The sequence below is a fragment of the Alexandromys fortis genome, unplaced genomic scaffold (genome assembly GCF_014885135.2).
Source record: "Alexandromys fortis isolate MF-2015 unplaced genomic scaffold, M_Fortis_MF-2015_v1.1 scaffold_274, whole genome shotgun sequence".
NCBI classification, from domain to species: Eukaryota; Metazoa; Chordata; class Mammalia; order Rodentia; family Cricetidae; genus Alexandromys; species Alexandromys fortis.
In genome coordinates this window covers 1100216-1122927 of record NW_026068142.1, presented here as the reverse complement: position 1 = coordinate 1122927, position 22712 = coordinate 1100216, and the positions used below count along the sequence as shown (strand labels likewise).

Below are 22712 nucleotides of genomic sequence, written 5' to 3'. Positions count from 1 at the left end.
CATAAAACATGCCACTGGCAACAGTGATATAGCCATGCCATTTTAAAGTGATTATGTTTATAGCGTTATGGTATTCATAACTCTTTAACTTTGGAGGGGAGAATGGGGGTCAATGGGTGGCAGTATTTAGGGGCTGCGGCATTGAAGCACTTCCAACAGAAGAAGGACAGTTGCACAGCACTGTGGTTCCCTCCCAAAGCCCAGGGTCCTGGGTCACAGTTGTCTAGGAAAATGTGCTGAAGCAAGGAAATGTTGACGTCACTTCTAGAAAGCCTGGCAGTCCTTTCTAAAGCAGCAGCTTTCGTTGACTGCTCTTAAGCTGGGTCAAGAATGGAAAGACAAGGAAGACAAGGCTTAGTGAAGGCTTACCACAAATTTGGAGCATGTATTCTCCCAAATGAGGCATCCGTATACATAAATGCCATCACCATCTGTGAGGAACTGTAAAGAGCGGTTCTGTCAGGCTTTCGCATGCATCTGATGTCATAATTCTCTTTCTCATTGTATCCTATAGTTCAGAAATATTAATTGTAGATAAAAGCAAGCTATTTCTACTTTAATGCAGAATTGAGATACTTCACATTTTAACTCCTTATGTGTCACCCCGTAAGTAGCCTTATTCACATTCAGTTGTCACTCTCTTTGGCAAAAGTAAAATCTGAAAGAATCTCTAATTTCTGGTTACGAACAGACTGGCAGGGGTCTGTGATAGAATAATATTTTCAGAAAGTGTAGTTTCCCAACGTGATGAATTTGTTGAATTTAAGAAACCTAGAAAAATGATAAGAAGTAAATATATATGTCGTCTTTGAATATGAATTAAAGATTTAAGGAATGTGAAGTCTACCAGTAAATAATAAGCTATAAAACATGCTCATCCTTTAAAGAAGTTTGTGGTGTTTGAGTCCATGTTCTGTATGACATTTTTAAATGCACATATTATGGACACATTTGAATTATTTCAAGATCTTTTCATGAAGGAACCCTAAATAATAGAAAAGATTTAAGGCCAGTAGAATGAAGGAAGCAGTGGAGATGTTCTCCTAGCTTTTCCATTAAAAATTAAATTAAAACTAACCTTATTATATTTTTAAATGTGTGTGTGTATGTGTGTGTGTGTGTGTGCGCGTGCGTGCGTGCGTGCAGGTACCAAGAGAGATCAGTAGAGGCCATTGATTACCCTGCAGCTGGAGTTATAGGAAGGTATGAGCTGCCCGGTATGGGTGTTGGGAACCGAACTCTGGTCCTTCTAAGTGCAGTATGTGCTCTTAATCACTGAGCTAACTCTCCAGCCCTATAATAAAGGCATTTAGAGGCTGATTTCTCCTCCTCTTTACAATGAGAACTATAAAGTTTCCACACAGCTGGCAAACTTCTCGTCTTACAGCTCTAAGACTGTGTTTAACCTACTTAGGCTCTCTTTGATTTCACTTTGAAGACAGCGTCTTCTCAGCTCCACGTTCTGCTGTGTATTAGGAGTAGCAGGTAGAGAAATGCAGTGCCAGGGAAAAGCATCAGTCACTGTTTTTTTTTTTTTTCACTTAGCTCATGCATCGCCATGTCATATATGAAGAACAATGGGACATAGGTACCATGACTTGCAAACCTGTTCTCTCGCTCCTCTCTCAAAGCCAGCATTTCTTCCCAAATGTACCTTTGACTCAGTTTACCCGGACTTAATAGAGGTAGCAGAAGCTCCTCCATGCTAATTGTGAACTGAGCCAGAAGGCCAGCACCTCCTGCATGGCAGGTTCTCAGTGTGGTTAGAACCTCTTCCTTCTAGCCCTGCCCGCACCCCAGGAGTGCTGTTTGCAGCAGCCTTCCAGGCTGAAATCCACCCTGTGTGAGGTGGTGGCACTCACTCGGCCAATTGGCACACATCCCTTTCCTGGGAAGTGAAGGGGGCAGGAGCAGGTGGGGAGAGGTTGTACCACGAAGGGCAGGGAGGACACAGATTTAGATTTCCTTCATCTGTATATTGGCCTCCCCAACGTGAGGAAGACAGAGGGTGAGGTTGCTTGATTCCAGAAGTAATAGAATGGTGCTTCAGGCACAGAAGAATATCAGAACTTCAAAGTTGAAAAAAGAAACAATAAAAAAGTTAGAATGGAAATGAAGTTAAATTTTACTTTCAAATTACTCTTTTTCTTAGCATATGGAATAATAATACCTTTCAGTTTGAGGTTTCTGAATTAAAATAAGAGATTACATTCTTTCCAATGAAAAATACCAGAGTGTTTCTGTAAAAGGTGTTTTATATATCTCCCTTACCACGGCACCTTACCGCAACTGAGGCAAGGTTGTACCAAGGAGAGTCAATATGATATCCTGTTGGCCTGTAGTATGTCAAGCAGAGTCTGGAGCATGCACATTTGTTTTGCTGACTTCACTGCCACACGCATTATGGGTGGAGAAAACTTGTAATGGGATGTGCGTTTTCCAAACAGCCTGATGATCTCCGGCAGTTCTGACAAACGAGGTGTGCGGTGCTAAGTCTAAGGGCATGCTCGTGGTAACGCTCCGCCATGGTTTATTCCATCGCATTTAATAAGAACCCGTGTCATGCATGTCAGCAAGTCTGCTTGGGTATTTTATATTTTCTGAAGTTATGATTGCATGATATGAGTTTGAGACTTTGAGTAATTGAAAAACATTGAAGGTTATTCCCGGGAGAGGAAAAAAAAAATCTTACCTTGACAGATCTGATGGCTTGCAGTCACAGGACCTTTGAAATTGAGACAGGAGGATTGTCCTGAGCTTTAGACCAGCCTGGATTACAGCTTGAGGCCAGGCTGAGCCAGGAAATCATAGCATGTCTTGAGAGCAGAGGGGATCAGTGTAGTCTTACTGTCTCCTCTTGGAGATTATGGTCAACTTATTTGAATTTGGAGTAAATGCTTTAGTTTTATGAAAGGGTCGATAACATTTCTAAACTGCATTCTTAAAGAATCTCAAAAGAGAATTTTTCATTAGGAAAACTCGATAGTCACCATTTGTTGGCAGATATGACTGTGTGGATGTGATGGAATATTATGACATTGTATACAAGAATTCATTAGGTCTGAAAATGTAAGCAGTAGCACGTTGATTGTGGTCGCCAGAATGCCCACTTCACAGCTGAAGCTTAGCACTGAGCCGCCTTCTCCCGGTCAGCCCTCAGTGAGCTGAGAAGCATGTCTCCACACAATTTATTTTCCTCCATTTCCTACTCAGGGTCTTACTTTCCGTGGCTCTGGTTTTGGTTTTTACAAGTCCTTTGTTGGAGATTTTTCTGTGAGATCATTCTTCTGTGTTTCCCGCTGGTTTGATTTTTTTTTTTTTGTTCGACCCTTCTCTTTCCTCTTCAAGATGTGCGGTTTTAGTTCTAGACTCCTAACCTCTGCTCCCTGCTCTTCTTGTTTGCATTTCTAAATATAGTCACCTGTGTTGGAGCGCTCTCACACTTTCCGTTCTGTGTGTCAGTGGATTGGTTTCACGGTCTGGCCGGATCGTATGCCGGAAAGGGCCAGGCTTTTCCCTTGCCCAGCACATCATGACCTCTGGGATGACTGGTCAGGAGCGGGTAGGAAATACGAAACAAAGAGAGAATAGCTATTAGACCGCAGTCAGAACTGAAGTGAAGAGTTCCTAAAGCCAGTAGAGAGCTCAACTACAGAGTCCACTTCCATCCCACTTGGGACTTAAGAAGGAAGGAAGAGAGTGGTGGAAGGAGGGAGGGAGGGAAGGAGGGAGGGAGGGAGGGAGGGAGGGAGGGAGGGAGGGAGGGAGGTTCTTCAGTAGCATCAGTCATTAATCACCTATAATCTAAACACACTGAGTTCAGTCTCCTACTTGATGTCTGGAACAAAATTTCATGTGCAGAAAAGTCTGAATTTACAAATGCTATTAGAATCTCAGAGTAAGGTTTGAGGCAGAAATGGCACTGTTTTCTTCTGTGGTGTTCAAGCAGGTAGCTCAAGGGATTCTTAGTGAGTGGAGTCGCATGGCTCTGAATTACCGCAGATCTCACTGGAGAGGTTTTTTCCCAGCTTGCATCTGAACCCACTCCATCCAGTTACTGGCAGAATAGCTGGAAATAGCATGCCCTGACAATTAACTTAGGGGAGTAGTTACCATGGTGTGGTCACCCCAAGAGAGAAAGATACGGACAAAAACGTGGGCTGCTCTGATGTCAGAGGGATGGTGGCATTATGCCACTGGCTGGTACCCATCTCCTGGGGATACCGTGTGTCTGTGATGTGAATGGGCACAAACATCACCTCTGAAGATTAATCACATGGAAGACGGTTTGTTCTGTTCACACTTAGAAAATTTAAAAGGGCGGGGGGATCTCTAGCCAGTTCAGAATTGTCCATGCTGTCACGGTTTTCTCTTATGCAGCAATGTTAGGGTAGTGGGCAATTGCTTCACTCTTAACAAACAGGGAAAACGATTCCAAGTTATGTTTACAAACAGAAGAATTTCCTTCAAAAACTTGTTTTTAATCATGGATTAGAGAGAAAACTACATTACACATGCCATGTACATATCCTGGTGTCAGCAACCTTAGGGGCTCAAATTGTTCTTTAAAATTAAGAATGCTTCTGGTCTTATCAGAGCTTGGGGAGAATTTAATTTGAGTGTGTGTGTGTGTATGTGTGTGTTTGTGTGTGTAAAATTTGTAAATATACATGTGTATGACACAATAGAATTTTTAAAAATTGCTGGTTTTGACTTCCTCTAAACTCATGTGAAAAAATTTGTGAGAAAACAACTACTTAAGGGGTAGCTTGGCCTCTTGGTTTCAGACAACATACGGGACAGAATTTGGCCTCATGGTTTCAGACAACATACGGGACAGAATTTGGCCTCATGGTTTCAGACAACCGAAAGGACAGTTTGGGCTCAGAGTGTCAGGCATTTTGGTTGGTGGTGGCAGAGGGGGCAGGGTGGGTAGAACAACTCTGGGAAACAGCGAGATGGAATGCCAACATTAGCTGCCTTTCTCACTTCCCTTTCTATTTTCTCCACGCTCCACACTTATAAGATGACGTCACCCATATTAACCTGGACATTTTGTCACAGATAACATCAGAGAGTGTGCTTTGCTCATCTCCTTGATTAGTTAGTCAAGTTGACGGTATTGACCATCACAGATAACTTTGCCTATTTTGTTTTAATTAAGAAGGTTTGGGGATGTGTCTCAGTGCATAGCATTCACTGGCGCCTATATTCGATCCCCAGTAGCGCACATACACACACACACACACACATGCACACGCAAATCTTAACAAGAAAAGTGTTTTTCTGTGTTTTGTACATTTTGAGAATTAACAAATAAAATAGATTTGTTAAAGATCATACAGTATTTTTAAGACAATGCTTGCATTGGCAGTTGCTCATATAGATTGATTTTTAACATTCAGATGAAAAATTGTAAAGCACAGCCACGTATCGCTTATAATTATTATATTATTTTATGTGTGTTTGCCTGCATATATGTATATGTATGTGCATGTGTGTGTGTGTGCACCATATGTGTATCTGGTACCTACAGAGGCCAGAAGAGGGCATCAGCTCCCCTGAATATGGAGTTACAGATGTTTGTGAATCAACATGTGGGTTCTGGGAACTAAACCCAGGCCCTCTGCAAGCGCCCTTACCCAGTGAGTCATCTCTCCCACACTAGGACCATGCAGACATTTTTGTTACCATGTCTACCTTTGTCCTTTGACAAACTCAATGCAGTTTTCCACATTTCTCTGCAGAACTTATACTGAAAGAATGGCTAGTGCTGAAAGAAGTGTTTATGACCAGTAAATAACACAAATGGTTATTCAGAGATCATGGAGTCTGCAGGGGTCTGTTCAGTTTTAGGGAGAATTTTTGAGAGCCCAGTAGTTTCCTAAAGTAATCTTCCAGCTTGGAGATCAAGAATAAAAAAACACTAACTCACCATCTTCTACTGCAGAAGAGATGAGAAACTCAAACACTAAGACGGCGTAGAACCTAACCAGTCTTGCTCACATGGGCTCCACCCCTGTAAACTCGCCACAAGTTCCTCTTTGTCGGTCTTGAGGATCGCATCATGGCATCAGGGATCTAAAGTTCAGTTATCCGAGCTCAAATAAGAGATAGCAAGAGGAAAACAAAACCAAACAAAGCAAAACTGGTCATGTATAGTCTAACCGTTACCCTGGTACAGATGCAAAGTAATTGTGGAAAGATAAAAAGGTCCCTAACTGCTGAATTCTGTTTTCCAATACAGGAGCCACGGCCGCAGCCCGGAAGGAGGTCATCAGGAACAAGATCCGAGCAATAGGCAAAATGGCCAGAGTGTTCTCAGTTCTCAGGTAAGGTTGTCTTTCCTCCCTGTCTGTTCGAAAACTGATTGTGTAGTAGCTATCTTAACACTTTACTCTGACAGTTTAAATGTTTCACTAGAAAACGCTCCTTGAATTGTTTGTCTCTTTTTAAATGGAAATTGTCAATTCATCTGCATTGTACTTACGTTGCAATCTACTCAATCATTTCCATCAGCAAAGGGTGTGTAAGTGGATTACAAGGCATCTTCTCCCTCCTTTGCTGTAGGATTTAAAACATTTCACAAGGAACGTGATTAGGGTCTAGTTCTAGTTTACAGTCTGGCTTTTGGGGCAAGATGAATTTATAGGGTGCCTTTCACTGGATTTCAAGAAAATGAACATTAAACAGAGAGCTGGAGTTGTGAACCCTAATGAATCACGAGGAACAAAAGCCATCTCCTGTTTTAGGTCTCTATAGGAGTTTGTTTTCTCTCAGTGGATCATGAATCATCCTATTGATGTTACTAAGCATGTGTTTTGAAAACAGTTTATTGAAGAGACTTCCCTGCACTGTACTTTGATAATCTGTTCCTAAATAATGCACAGGACTCTACTTCTCTTCAAGGACCTCTTTAAAGTACGGTATAGTTTCTCCATGAGGAATGCTGCCCATTCATGGTCATACACAGGTGTGTGGAAACATAGAAATGCTTTAGGAGTTAGCCACTGCACATTTTTGGCCAGTGGCTGCTGTAATTCATATCTGTCCTTCTCTCATTCTTCGCCTCCCCTCTCCCTCCTTTTTGTTCCCCTCATCCTCTCTTTTCCTCTCCCTGCTTCCTTATTCTCCTTCCCTCCCTCTCCCTGCTGTTAGAAGCTTGAGGTTGACCTCAAGCGTCTTACTCAAGCACTCCCTACTTTATTGGTTGGCAGCAGGGCCTCTTGCTGAACCCAGGATTCACTCATTCCAGTTAGTCTGTATAGCCAGCTTGTCCCATCCCTGCATCCCAGGTGATGTCATGCCTGCCTGGCTTCTGTGTGGATCCTGGTCATCGAACTCCATTATTCCTACTCGCATAGCAAATGCTTTATCAAACCCTGAGCTGTCTCCCAGCCTTTAATTGCCTCCTGTCAGGGGGTTCTGCCTGCTCTTGATTCCTCTCCTGCTCTTTCTGCCACTCTTGCTGAAGTCCCTGGAGAGTCACTAAGTGACTTGGTGCTGAAGCTAGGAGCCCTTGAGCAGGATGAGAAGCATCCCCATCATGCCACAAAGACACCCCAAGTCAGCAGCAGCTCTGAGGCAGCTGGAGCCCTTTTGAAAAGTCACATTGACAGTGGAAATGAGCGTTATTTCTCCTGCGCCTTAGTGGGAATCACTCATTCCCACAATGAGTAAATAACATCGAACTTCAAAAACTAAGCATGCACCAAAAAGAATAGTAAAACAATATACAGGGCTACTGCATTATCAATATGGCATTTACTGAGGGCAACAAGGAATAATGAGTGAGGTGGTCTGAGAAGATACACACCATCTAGATGAAGAAATGGAGTAAGGGCGTTCAACGCAAAGAAGATAGCAGGCGCAGAGATCCTTAAGAAGAAACAGGCTGATCAGTTCTGAGGACCACCAGCAGGTCCCATCTGGCTACAGAAATGACCCAGGGAGATAAATGACTACATCAAAATCCTGTGTTGGTGGGTACCTCAGTCATGAACATTTGTATGTGCATTATCCTTAGACTTACCAGACCACACTCTAACTGAAATTACTAGGAGGAAAAATAAAAACTCCAGGAATTTCCATATAAAACTCCATAGAGAAAAACAAAGCAAAAAACAGTAGAAGCCTCAATATAAAAATAAAGTTTTTATTATTTGAGTTTCCAAAGCAAATAAGAGTGGAAGAATCAGTGCTGTGGAATCCTGCACATGCCCCAGGTCTGTAAGGTCCCTCCAGGCCCATGACTATTACTGTCTGTGATGACATCCAGGTGAGACATGGGCTGCCTAATGGGATCTGATGCCAGCAGTTATTTGGTATGTAGAAATATTTGCCCGTCATGAAGCTAAAACCTGACGTTAAATGTGAATGTAAAGGCAAGTTGTGTTCATCTTTTCAGAGGTACTCTTGAGTTTTCCATAGCTGCATTGTTAGTATTCAAAACGTTTCTTTTTTACATAACCTAGCGGTTTGACATCAGAAGCGTAAAATGGTTGAAATTCCCATATGAATGTGAACCGCGATTAATTGCTGGCTCAATCCTAATATTCGTGAGTAAACTCTACCGTTAAGAAGACAGAATCTAGACTGTGGATCAGAACTGCCATCATCCTTTCCATATTTAAAAAAAAAAAAAAAAACTCCTTGTTCCAGTAAATGCGGACCTGTATACATTGGTATTGATCCAGTGTGTGTGCTGGGATGCAAGAATGGTCAAAGCAGAAAGGAACTCCTGTTTTCCAGAAGCTTGACAGTAGAGAAGTGGTATTTAGAGACAAAAAATAAATAATAGAACAGGTAAAGCGTGGCTTGGAGCAACATTAGAAAGTGAGACTGGAACAGTCATTTAAAGGCAGAAGGAATGAGATACACAGACAGTTCTGAGACAAGATGACTAAGGACAGTACCCTAGGATAAGGTGTGCTGCCTACGTGAAGGACGCTGGTGGGAAATGTCATCTAAGAGCTGGGTGAGGGTGGAGGAGTATGGAGGGTGGGTAGATAGGTAGGTAGGTGTGGTCCCCGTGAGATCTGCTGAAGGTTTTACCTTCACCCTTAATGAGAGAGGGCATCAGGGAAGTTTGCATCAGGGAAGAACTGCCATTGTTTGCTAGTCAATGTCTTAGTCAGCCTGCCTTTCTGTCTGAAAAGAGCTGTAGGCAGAGAGGGCAAACCTTGGGAAGATGGAGGAGAAACACCTTCTACGAGGCTGTAGTAGTCAAAATAAGAGATGCTAGCAGGTTCATAAGAGACCACCACAAACAGCCATGTGTTGCGTGGTGCTGTTCCTGTAGAATGCCCATGCAAACAGCCTGCAGAATATAATGGAGGCCTTGCCCCGGGCTGAAGGAAGTAAACAATGGGAGCATCAAGTGTTATCAAGTTGATTGGGGTAACGCACAGTAATCGCACCACTGAGAATAGATGAGTTGAGTGTGTGGCTGGTCAGCACAGCTGTTTTTGATAAATAAGATGGTGGAGTTGTGAGAAGCACCGAGATAAAAGGAAATGCGTGGGAGCAGAGGCGTCAAGGTTCACCATGGGCGGAGCTGTGGAATGGGAAGGTAAAAGTAGCTACGAGATAGAGCAGCCGGACAGTACAGTCCCAGTTTCTGAACTGACAAAAGGCACAGATGGAAGGAGAAATCCTTTTTTCAGTCATGTTGGGGATCATCATAAAATGAGTTTGGTACTTGGACCTACTCAGTACTGTGTGTAGAGTATGTAGCACTACAGATGTATTGTGAACTTTTTCCTGCACATGCAGGCTTGTAGGATCTGTCGTCTGGGAAGATAATAGGTTATTCCTATTCCATAGGTCTGCTTCTTTAACTACTGAGTCTGTAAGTCCAAGTGATTGTTAGATGGTCAGCTTAATTGAAATAGTGATTCTCTTGCAGCAACAGTCACATATGCACAATGAAAGAATTCCATGTACGCAACTCTGGGAAGGGAAAGGCTGAAAAATACAAGCTCAGAAATGTTCCCACCTGCCTGTGGACCATCCCTCTGTGTGTCTGTCACATGACACAGAGGCCTTCAGTGACCCCTGAAATAATCTCTGTGTGTCTGTCACATGACACAGAGGCCTTTAGTGGCCCCCTGAAACAATCCCCAGGTTTCTGACCTTTAGGTAAGAGTCACCTCTTTGATAGGTGGGGTTCATAGACTGTTCCTGAGCCCTTCATGATAAAGCAGGCCTGCATGTGCCTGCCCTTCTGCTCACTGGATACACAGGTCCTTGTCGTCACTAAAGCAACATCTTTGCCTTGTGAGATGTGGTTATGAAGCCAGAAGCACCTTCAGGATCTTCAGGGGGCCATAACTCCACAATTACATAATGTAACTTTGTCACTGAAGTCATTTATACAACACCCCCTATGTATAAATAGATAAAAATGGATTGTATTTTGTATAAGCCAATGTGAGGTAAATATGGGTTCTTATATATCTTTTTTTTTTCCATGAAAGAAAGCAAACATTAACTTCCACAAACCTTCTGTGTCTTCCAGAGAAGAGAGTGAGAGTGTTCTGACCCTGAAGGGCCTGACCCCGACAGGCATGCTCCCCAGCGGAGTACTTTCCGGAGGGAAACAGACCCTGCAAAGCGGTAAGCGAGCCCAGTGCTGTGGCTGGGAGCACACGACCAGCTGTACCAGTAGAACCTTGAGCTTCTCATTCAGCTCAGTCTTCTCTTCAGTTCTTCTTGACTGGAAGAAGGCCTAAAGCTCACACTCCAGTGTGATCAGTCATGTCCCACATGAAAGCACTGACCTTCACGTCAGGCCACGCTCTGTCCCTCCTTAGCACGCGCATCCATATCTTCAGGCCTCCTTATGGGACATCTCACTTGCACACGTGCACACAGCAGTAGCTTTGAGTTGGAGCTCCCCTCTCTCGGCCAATTAGTGTAAATTTTCTGTTACATTTTCATAAATCATCTGCCTATCTACATGATTGATAAAAATCTACACACAACTATATGTTTGCATAGCTATAGATTTTATTGGAAAAACTATAAAAAGGGTAATTTAATTATCCACTTAAAGCAGAAATGAGACTTAAACAGGCCTTTTCTTTGACTCATCAGAAATACAAGAAGAGAGATCTCAACTGCATTTTGGTTTATTTTTTTAATAATAATATCTTTTTTAAGTAGACATTTTACTTTATAGTCATAACTGGCTGGACAAGTATCAGCCAGCATAACTTTTTGTGATAATAGAAATTTTTTTATGGCTGCAAATGCCGCTGGTGACACAGAACCACTGAACAATTGACATATAACTAACAACCCCTAATTTTCAACAAATTTAACTTAAATATAGCTAGTATCACCCATCTTAGACAACACAATCATGTATACTTTTTCTTCTGTTATGTATGTTCTTTTATCAGTTTAATTAACACTACCACTATTTAGAATATAACTTACACAATATGGAAACTTTGTTAGGTTAGATTTGAACAGAAAACAAATACAGCAAAAATATAGTGTAGTATTTTAATATAATCTCAGCCTCTAGTTTATTTCTCCCCTTGCTCTTTCTCCTATTTTCTTTCCTATCTTTGTCCTATATCCTAAAAGACACAGGTATTTGGTTACCATTACATTATTAAGATATTTCTTCTACACAACACATAATGATCAACTCACGGGCACAAAATTGCCAGACCATCTCACTTCATGAAGAACAATCATAACCTTTATTTTTGGATGAATTTTCTCAAAAACCACAGTCTTTGAGTTGACACAAAAGTTCAAAAACAGTTTGAAACAGGATGATCTATAGCAGTTGAGATAAACAAAAAAAAAAATCCCTCTTTAAACCTGTAGAAATCAATTGCTTCATAAACACAAAAAAACTTTTCCATCAAGATAAACATACTAAGAGATTAGCATAAAATGATTTATATACCCAGAATGCAGTTCTGCCCAGCTGATGGAAATCCACAGCTTCTCATGCCACAGCAGAGGCACACACACCATCAGGGACTGACCACAGATGGCCTGTGCTGAGGATAAGCTAGGCTATGTGTATTTCTACCCAGCGGTGCTGGTGTGCTTCCAGGGTTTCGGCTTTGCTTCTAAACCTGAGGTCTTTATGTTTTACAGTGGCATAGTGTCACCTTCAGATCGTCACCTATGTCTGTAGCTTCACTGACTCAAGTTCCTTTTCTTTTCTTTTAAACCCATCTGTTTGTGCTATTCTCTGTTGAGTTCACACACACACACACACACACACGAACACACAATCACATATACTCTAGGTTGAGACTTCATTTGTCCTGAGAATTTGACAACTCAGTATATATTTCAAACCAATGCACTGCCAATGCCTGGCAATTCATATCTGACCCCTTTCCACTGGCAGAAGAGGAGAAGCGAGGCAGAGATCTAACGTTCAGCTCTCCTCTGTGGTCATGAGGAATCCAGAATGCATTGCTAACTGGAATGCATACGTGGCCAATAATAAATGAACCTCTAATAAAGTTCAACCGGAGATCACCATAAGTCATGCAGAACAGCTCTACAAAGCAGCTACTCCAGCACCCCATCACCCATTAATCCCAACCCATCACCGTCGTAAACCACTCACCCACCCATACTACTGAACTCTAACACCATCTCAACCCCTTCATAATAGTTACCAATAACATACCTATCTTCATAAAAATACTCATTCTTGTAGCTTTTAATTTTAAATCATGAGAAAATACAAATTGAAGTCCACAGATAGAATACTACCAATGTTCAGCATTTTGAACTTAGAGAAAAATTTAATGTTTTAGCATTTGATTAAGAGGGCATCATCTAATAGCACAGACAAACTCCTCCACCTGCTCAGGGAAGCTGTAGAGCCTAAGTGAGCAGTGGGCTTACTCAACCTATGAAGCTACGGTTTCAGTATATCATTGTACTTTACTCAGGGACTTCCTTACTCTGTAGCTTCAACCTTGAGACGCCCTGTTCCCGAAGATGCTAATTCATTTATTATTGCTCCTGCCATGTCCCCACTTAACATGCAACACTCTGAACTTCATTTCCAAAGATGGTATTGTAACAGGAAAAAGAAAACAATGGGGACGCAGCCTGCCTGGCTAAAGACGTCCAGGCCTTGACCTTCCTTCTGTGGTTCCCTGCCCCTCCCTTCTTTGAAGACTCCTATGTGTTTGCCACCTAGACAACTTGATTTTGTGTCCTTTTAACCGCCTCCCCCACACACACCCCATGCATCTCTATCTCTAGAGGATAAAAACTGGCATTTACTATTGACTAGCATAAAGCATCTCACCGACATCACAGCCCAGCTCCAAGCTCGCCCTAGTCCTCCAACACCCCACCACAGATCACCAAAGCGTGCATTCTAAAGTGCTCTTAGAATCAGAAACATAGATGTCCATAACCCAATTGCCAATTCAACCGAAATAACGGAAAGCATTTCTGCACATTTCCCTAAACGACTTTGTCATCGATTAGTGAGCCAGGACTCCAGGCCGCCCATTCGCTCCCTCAGGTGTACGCAGGCCATGACTGACACCTCTCACTTCTGCGGTATTGTTCCCCCTTTCTTTGTAGCCTCTCTGTCTAGTTGTCTGTGCCAGAAGCCCGCACTTAGAGGCACATTAGTCCCCCCAGTTCCTTTGATCGTCACTGACTTGTTCTTAGCCTTGAACCAATCCTCTGCTCATTTTCTCATTCATTTTGCACCCCTTTCTTCTTCTCTTCAGCTACTGTTGAGGCTATTGAGGCTGATGAAGGTAAATTGGCCAGTCCCCTTTCTGTTGTGCCCGCAACAGACAAGGGCTCTGCTGGGTGTATTCTTTTTTTTTTTTTTTTCCGCTGTAGCTTGTACAGAGTGTGTGGGTGTTGGGCTAACAGTTGTGGCTCAGTATTAACCGAAACGTTCTTGCTTTAAAGGGGAAAGTGTCCTTCTATGGTTTGTTTGTTTGTTTTTTTTCCCTTAAAGCTATGTTTGACTTTTGTATACAATGAACCTAGTCTAATCACAGAAAACTAAAGGATTATATATCGATATTTATAAATTTCTATCTCTCGTGGATGATGTGGGGTGGGGGTTATGGCAGCTGCTTTTGACAAATGACATGTAAAATCAATATGCTTTGAGCTGAACCATCCCTCCCTCAAATCACTCCCAGGTAGGACAGAGACAAGAGAGAGTAAAATTAAGTTGAGTCTAGACTGCTCAAGGTCGCCACAACAGAAATGCTTGGTAGTGCTTTGTTACGGTTCAGCATCACTTACGTCTCTAAAATACTTGAACGTGAGACAGATGTGTGGAGGTAAACTCTTATCCTCGGCAGTTTTGACCAATTGCTATTTGGAAGGAAGTTAGCACTCACAAAATATGAAGGCCCAAAAAGTTCTGTGGCAGTGAAGTGGCCGACAAGACTAGCGAGCAGATGATTGATTAATGTGATTCGGAGCATCTGCTCTACGCCAGGCCTCTTGCTAGGAGCTTCAGAGGAAATTGAGAACGGTACATCTCCAACTGCCTTCTAGCACTACTCAAGAGCAGCATTGTTGACACTTTAGAACTGCTTTTTAATTGAATGCTGTCTTACTACATGGTTATACGAGAACTGCACATGAATATAATGTTCAATATTATGCGTGCCACACCCTCTGGAATTTTTAAAGCATAATTTGAAGTTCCCCTTTAAAACAAAATTCTTCAGTTGTATTTTGTTCTTGCAAAATAACTGATTTTTCACAAATTGTGTGCATATATAGTCCTTTGGTGTGTTGTTAAAAAAAAGTGTCACTTTAGCTCTCCAATTTGCTCCTGATTTGGATATAGTAGGGGAAATGACAGTGATGTAAGAGAAAAATACAACTGTTTCCTAAATAGCAGTGAGCAAGCTGCTATTTATGTGGGAATTCTCCATTCCTCTTGGCAAAATCTAATCTGCAGTGTGCATTCCTGTTGATAGTTTGGCTGTTTTCTGTGACTCTGTGGCTCTGTGTTGTGTTAAGTATACTCCCAATGTAAATTGCTAACCCCCACTGTCTGACCAGCAACTGGAGCAGAGCACTTTCTTCTGTGAAGGGTAGACAGACAGACAGACGCGATCCGCAATGGAGCCCCATCCTGAACGAGCCCCTGTTCCGCTAGATTTGGCATTTCCTATGCTCCCACCCAATAGGTTGCAAAACCTAGAACTTCCAGTTTATATTTTTTTTTAATGAATGAAACAGTTTCATGATTAATCACGATCGACTTTTGACCATGAGACGATGCCATTTAGAAAAAAGACTAGGGTGTCTGTTATTTTTGCTCCATAAAATAATTGAATTCATTTTCAGGGTGGGTGCTCATTGGGCAACACAATTATTTTTCAGTTTATTACCAAATTGCAAAATTAAGAAGCTTTGCTTTGGGCCTTGGTCCTTCCCCATCTCCCCGTGTTCTTCCTCCCACACTTGACTAATCACCACTTTGCTAACCTGAAAATGCAGACGGGGAACAATTTGTTTTTCTTCCTAATGAGCTTTTAAAGCACTGTGTAAATCTCATAGGACTGTCATCTGTACTAGCAGGAGGCTGCACGTTTGTGTCCAAGTGGCTGGCAAAACATAAGCCTTAAATGGCTTCCCACTTTTCCTCCCAAAGTGGGGAGGGTACAGGTACCTTGAAATTGTCCTTCATACGCCGTGGAGATGCAGCCCAAGTCAGCATTGGTGATTGGCCACCCGTCCATACCTTGCTCGCACTTCACAGGGAGTGAAGCAAGCTGATGTCATTGGTTCCCCATCTGTGTGTTTTATTTTCAGCTCACTGTTGGTGTGCCCACTGAGGAAGTGATTTCCAAAGTACCTCTCATATTTCTGTAGCACACACAGGGTCATTAGAAGAGAACACAAGAGAAGTCAAGGTTTTAATTAAAAGAACCAGAACCAATTCAATTCATTTTTGCTAAAAATTTGTGAAAAGCATTCATCTCTGCTTCTCCTTTAACCCCCAACTTTTTGTTGCTCTACAGAGAGGGGGTTTTCCCTGGTTCAGGTAGTCACGAGTGCCAGATGCGCATCAGCTTGGGCTGTTTGCTGCTGAAGGGCAGAAAATGCTTCTCTGCTTAGTCATCTGACCTTTGTTTTTGAGTTTCTCTTACCTCCTCCCTTACCCACTGTATATAGACTTCCAGTGCAAAGTGGAGGGGGAGGGGAGCTTATAATTTCATTTTCCCCCATACCATTGAGTTGATAGCTTTGTGGAATTTAGAGATGGCAAAACCACACGTCCCTGCCCATTCATTGTCTAGTTCCTTAGACCTTCTCTTCTAAGCCGTGGCTAGCGTTCTGGGTAGAGCAGAAAGGGCTTCCACTGATGTGGCCATCCCTAGCGTGGCGGTAGAGTGAGAACAGGGGATGCACAGGCTCTTTAGCCCAGGGTATCCGTGGATCATCACGCTAGTAATGCTGCCAGTGATGCTGAATCCCAGAAACCTGCCCCTGGAACAGCTTTTTCCTTATCCACTGTGAACTAAACTTTGATGAAGACAGGAGAGATGCTTACATCTTAATCACTGCAAGAGGACATTTTGGTTGGCAAGAGACATTGGCTGTTTCAAACCCTTGGTTCCCTCCAGTATGGTAAGGAGTCTGTTGTGTCGTCATCAGGTCCCGTCATACTGTTCTCCACCAAAGGACTCCCACCCACTCCGAAGTCTCTAACCTCACCCGACACGACCGCGGTGCCCTGGGTGGTGCTCCACCTCACCTAACCCTCTCTCTCTTTTCTTAATGATTTGTTGTTTAGCTATCAAAGGATTTTCACCACAACATAAGATCACTAGCTTCGAGGAGGCGAAGGGCTTGGACCGAATTAACGAGAGGATGCCGCCTCGCAGAGATGCCATGCCCTCCGACGCCAACCTTAACTCCATCAACAAGGCTCTCGCCTCAGAGACTAACGGCACGGACAGCAACGGCAGTAATAGCAGCAATATTCAGTGACCACTTCCTGTTCACTTTTTTTTTTTTTTTTTGAGCTGCAGGTCATGATGGGATTGCTGCATCTCAGCAGTTGGATGTTCTTGCCTCTGACGGTAGCTTGTTTGCTCTGGGGGCCAGGAATTGGATTCAGTTTACACTATCATGAAATAAAAAAAAAAAAGAGGGAGAGAGATAATAAACTATATTTTGGTGAGGGTGGTGATTAAACACCTCTTTTGGGTATGCCTTTAAAAAAAGCTTCTAGGAAAAAAGGTTTTAAAAAGAAAGCTAATGCTAGTCTATACTGCAATGTTAGGGAAGTGAACGTGTTTTCCTACTACACTGGGGACTTCTAGATAGGTTAATGAAAGGCCTTTTACTCTGTTACTGGACACGAAAACTTTGTCTAATTTCTTATACTCTATTGTACGTTTACAGTGCAGCACTAAAAATGGATGAGATCAAACATTTTTAACGACAACAAAAAACAATGATGTACAAACTAAATAAGGACTATTTATTGATAAGGTTTTGCTACGTACGTCAGACAATGGCTAGAAACTGAATTAGGCAGTCTTTAAAAAAAAAAAAACCTGGAAAAAAAAAAGAATGTTGCAAATTTGTTAAAATGCCAAAAAAGGACAGTTTAATTTTGTATAGCTCGTGCTTACCTCAGGTTCCTTTAGTTTGCTTGAATGCCCTTCTTTCCATAGAGCACTTATTAATTTGGCAGTGAATACATTTTCTTTAAGTTTTAAAAAAAAACTGGAATAATTACACCCATCTTTTTTGCTGTTTATATTTAGGGGTTTTGTTGATAAATCAGGTCTCGGTTGTGGCTTGCTGAATTCAATATTTATGAGTGGTGCATTTTTAAGTATAGTGAACACGACACCATAGTGCAGTGACGAAGCATCTATATTCTGTAAAAAACAAAAACAAAAAAAATCTGCCTATGCATGTTTTTTAAGAAAAAAAAATAAAATGGCTGTATCGGCCTGTATGGGACTGTAATGCGCTTAGTGGTCTGACATATACTGGAAATGTATGTATACTGGCATACTTTATATTCTCTAAAATGCTTAATGCCTTTGAAATTTTGTAATCAAAAAAAAAAGCTTTGAAAAAATCTAAAGGGGAGAGTATTCTTAAAAGTTTTTAACATAAGCTTGTCAGTGCACACATAGATGGTTGGCATGTTTAGCAAACTTTGTGAAATTTAAATAAGTTTGTAGTTACATGTGAAACTCTAAATGCATGGTAACCGTTAATGTCATAACAATTTAGTTATTTCGTTCTGTTCTGTCATGTGCCACAAAAAAAATATGTACTTTTTTCACTTTTTTTCCCTTTGTATATTAGTTACGGGTTACAACTGGTTCATTCTGAAAACAACAACAACAACCAACAAAAGTCCATTCATATTTTTTAACAATTGTATAAGTGCCCAAGTCATTCACTACAGCCTAAAGCCTTGCCTTTGTAATTTGACTTCTGAAATGTTGGCAGTCAAAGCATGCACCTGTAACCATGACAAAGAAAAAGCATTTTATATTACTATTCAATAAAATGTGCATGAACTTAAAGAACGCTCATCCTTTCACTGAGTCTGCTGAAGGGAATCTTGTGCACAGCCACCGTGGTGTCCTCCGGGTGCTGGCCCTTCACCACCCTGCACACTTAGGACAGGCTGCTTCCTAAGGGCCTCGTGATCTGAGGAGTGCTACCCACTTCTGCTGTAAAAGTCTTGGTGGATTTGCGTCTCAAAAATCAGGCGAGAGAAGTCTACCTAGAGAGCAGGTGCCATCTTCTGGCTCCCTTGAATGCAGGACCTATTTAAGAAACTAAAGCATTCCTTTTCATTGAAAACTAAAAACGAAATAATCACCGGTTTGTTATCAGGTTGTATCAGTTGTGTGGGATACCCCCCACCCCCGCTCTAGCGAGAAGGAGTCTCCTAGGCACATTTCCATCAGAGGAGAGCTGCGTTTGTAGTGCCGTGAAGTTTGTGTTCCCTTGCTTCAGTTAGTTCCACACAGAGGTTTAGGAGACATCACGTTTCAGTTTATTTCCAGCGTTTTTCGTTTTTCAACGCACTTTGTTTATGTAATAAATTATGCCTATTATATTAAATAATAAGAATATGACAATCAGTAATAGAGTGTACCAAAACAAAGATACATTCGCTGACAAAAACTTCCCCAGGGTTATTTGAATGAATCAAAACGTTTTTTTGTTTTGTTTTGTTTTGTTTTTTCCCTGTGGATATTTTCCTAATTTTAAACAAAAGTGGCATCCAAGGGAAAAAGATGCAGCTTGCTAGAATGGTGTGAAAGAAATGATAATTCTGGTACCAATTTGTGTATTTTCTTTCTTCTATCTGCAGAGAAAATATCCCAAAAATATTATTATTAATAACAATTGGGTTTTTTTTTTTGGATTCCTTTCTTTTGCAAATTGTGCTAAGGAAACCATGGCATAGAAATAAACATTTGACACTGAAAGAAGCAGTTTCTGTGAGTTTTGCTTGTCTTTTTGCTCAGTGTTAGGGAAGAGACACTGTATTTTTTTTCACATTATAATTTCATCTGTCGAATAAATTTATTTAGAGCTGAAGGTCTTCTCCAGAACCAACAACACTTACAAACCCTTGTTATTAGTCCTGTCTCTTTAAGATGTGAACAGACTATTGGACTCATGCCTTCTCTGTCTGGGTGCCTGGCTACAAACACACACACATATGTATGGGCACTCACACAGCCACTCTGATCCCCAGCTGCCGTTGCCTGGACAAGCGTGACTCACTTATCACAAGTTACCAATTCTGCTGAATTTGTATGAAGTCTTTGGAGTTCTAAGAGCTAGATCTGCTAGTCCTGCCACGGCAGGCTTTCTTGTCCGTACATTCATCTTACATGTTTTTTTTTTTCAAAAATAAAAAAATAAAAAGGTTAATAGGTTCACCTGTGATGAGAATCAAGCGTGGTGTCTCAGTCTGTCTGCAGCCCACCACTTAGGGTCTCTGTGAGCACTGGAGCTGTCCATGGCATCTGTAACCCATCACTTAGGGTCGCTGTGAACACCATGGCACCTGTCCACCCATCACTTAGGGTCTCTGTGAACATTTGAGCGGTCCATGGCACCTGTTTAGAAAATGGTCCTCTGATGCTATGAAAGCCCTCTGAATCATTTTGTCCTGAAATATTGCTAATGATGTTCATTTTTAATGCATATATAGTAACAAAGGGTACAAAATTAAGAAATAATATACCTATTTCTGGTGACCATATTGTCAGGAGGCAAGTGACTTCTTGATGTTTGTGCTGAATGATGGAGGGTCTGTTTTAAGGAAGACTGAGGGAATGTACTAGGGAAACAAAGTCACCTTAGTGATGATGTTTCAGAAGATGATGCTGACAGTGGAAAACACCTCCTTACCGTGACAGAGAAGTGGCTCTCAAATGAGCCTGCACTCCTGAGAGTAAAGCCTCACTCAAAGGCTCTGATACAGACGCCCTGAGTTGGCATCTTAAGTGCCTTCCAAGAGAAGCTGCGCTGGATGGGTTAGACACTGTGTCTGGTTAGAGGAGCTGAACTCAAGGATGGCGAGTAACCTGACCATAGCCAGATGTCCCTGGCACAACACAGGACTAAGTGTCCCTGCAACAGGAAGATTCTGAATATCCTATCAATCACTCACTCTAAACTAGCCCTTCGAAACATGGTGTCTGCAGTCATGCTGTTTCGAGGATGCGCTCTGCAGCTAACAAAGCCCTCTATATATCCTATACTTTGGGTGTCTTTCATAGATAGATAAAAGATGCCAGCTGAGAAGAATTTCTTCTAGATTGGCAGGGAAGAAAAAATGTAGAACTAACAAGCTGAGATCTTAGAACAAAGTTGAGTTAAACTCCAATCTGAAGGTATTCTTTCCAAGTTATACAAATTGAGTAGCCCTTGTCCAAAATGCTTAGAAAAAAAAAAAAAACATGGATGTTTCCAATTTTAGGATTTTTGAGATCTTTTAGTAAGGGTGTGTATACCATTGGGATCCCCGATCTGAAATCTAAGATACTCCAAGTCCAAAATATTTGGAGGTATTTCACAAAATTTCAGCATTCAGACTTTTGACTAAGAGATGCTTGACTTAAATTTTCAGTGTTTCCAATACCCAAATGATAGGTATGGCTAGGTTTGTTATCAATGCCACAGTGTCTATAGGAATTAGACTTGCTTCTTCAAGGTGACATGCAAGAGTGACCTTGTGACTCTTGGCAGTCAGCTGACTTTCCAGTCTCACCTCTTCTTGTCTTCAGCTATGTTGGACTGCACACAGTGCTTGGGTGCCCATAGAATTCTCAGCCCTCTAGATATTCGCTCGTGCATTCTCTGTGTGGAATGGCTTTCCCCTGAAGATGTGGGGTTCATCTTCAGTACTGGAGTGAGACACACTGCCTCCTGGGAGGAATGAGGTACCCTATACTACCTGCATTTCAGCATTTACTCCACTCACGTGCAATACTATTGTGACAATGGTTGCTTCTTCTTGAAGTTTTGGCCTGAAATATGGCAGAGGTGGTGCCTCTTGAAGAAAAAGGAAAGCAAGAATGCAGATTTTCTCTGCGTATCTTCACTCTTCAGACTCCATCCAGGAACTATTTAAGAAACAATGGATTAGTTCTTTGCCATCAAAGGTCCAAGTACTCCTCATAACAATTCCCAATAGCCAAGATAGGACATCCTCTTATCCCATCATAACTGTTAGATCCACCATTATGGCTTGTTTCTACAGAGACAATAGTTTCAAGAATGCCTTTTTGAGGGTCAGCAAGATAGCTTAGCAAGAAATGGCACTGACGACCCAGAACCCACATAGTGGGAGGAGAGAACTACATGCAATAGCATGTGCATGTACATGTATACACACACACACACACACGCCACACGAAACAAAATGCTTCTTGAATGTATACTCAGTAAGCCTACCTTAAAGGACTGTATAATGACATTGAAGTTTATCATGGGAGAAGCTCTCCTTAGGATTCAAAGCAGCAGGTTTTTGGGTTTTTTTTTTTTTTTTTTTTGAAAAGCATTTTGTTAAAAGATAACACATTAGCAAAGGAAACCACAAGCCATTTGTTGGCTGCTAACATCCTTGTGAGAAATAGTTAATCACAGTTCTGACAGGTTCTATCAAAGGCTAATAAATGCAGGTCTTTGTAGAAAAGAGACAATTGGAGCCTGGGAGAATGCTTCAGAAGAGTGAGTTGGGTGCCAGAGCTCAGAGCAAGACCTGATGGGGCACAAAGATGCCAAAGATGCCACAGCTGTCTGTGCTAGGTGGAAGCCCAGCAGAACAATACAATTCAGTGCCCAGTCTTCTCTGTCACCCTGTTAGACAGTGGCATGAGTCAGCATCCGTGCATATGGGCTGCCTTGTGTGAGACATACCCACCGGCTCTGAGCAGTCAGCCAGTTCCTGCTCTGCTGCTTGCTGCACGGCTGTGAGACCTTTACGGAGCTTCATAAAATCTTATTCCATACTTGGCCAAATGAGTGATGGATTCTTAAGCTTTCTGTGGGAATTAAAAGGCACATGTAAATGAAGTACTTGGCAAGACGTAAAACGATCCCTCAAGATATGTTCATTTTATCCAGCAGCCTGCTGAATTACATGAAGGTCTATGTATTCCATCACTGAAAACCTTGTGTGTGTGAGGCGCTGTCTGCTGAGAACATTGATGTGC

The 22712-nt window shown here is 41.9% G+C and overlaps 1 protein-coding gene across 1 annotated transcript in view; it reads left to right on the top strand.

Moving 5' to 3' along the window:
* Ppp3ca (protein phosphatase 3 catalytic subunit alpha) overlaps positions 1 to 17575 on the top strand; it is a 277153-nt gene extending 259578 nt beyond the window's left edge. Inside the window, exons 11-13 of the mRNA XM_050126830.1 lie at positions 6248 to 6332; positions 10520 to 10617; positions 16790 to 17575. Of these exons, the coding sequence (XP_049982787.1) occupies positions 6248 to 6332; positions 10520 to 10617; positions 16790 to 16986 (380 nt within the window). The 3' untranslated portion in view covers positions 16987 to 17575. The remainder of the gene's footprint in view (positions 1 to 6247; positions 6333 to 10519; positions 10618 to 16789) is intronic.
* The last annotated feature ends 5137 nt before the right edge of the window (positions 17576 to 22712 follow it).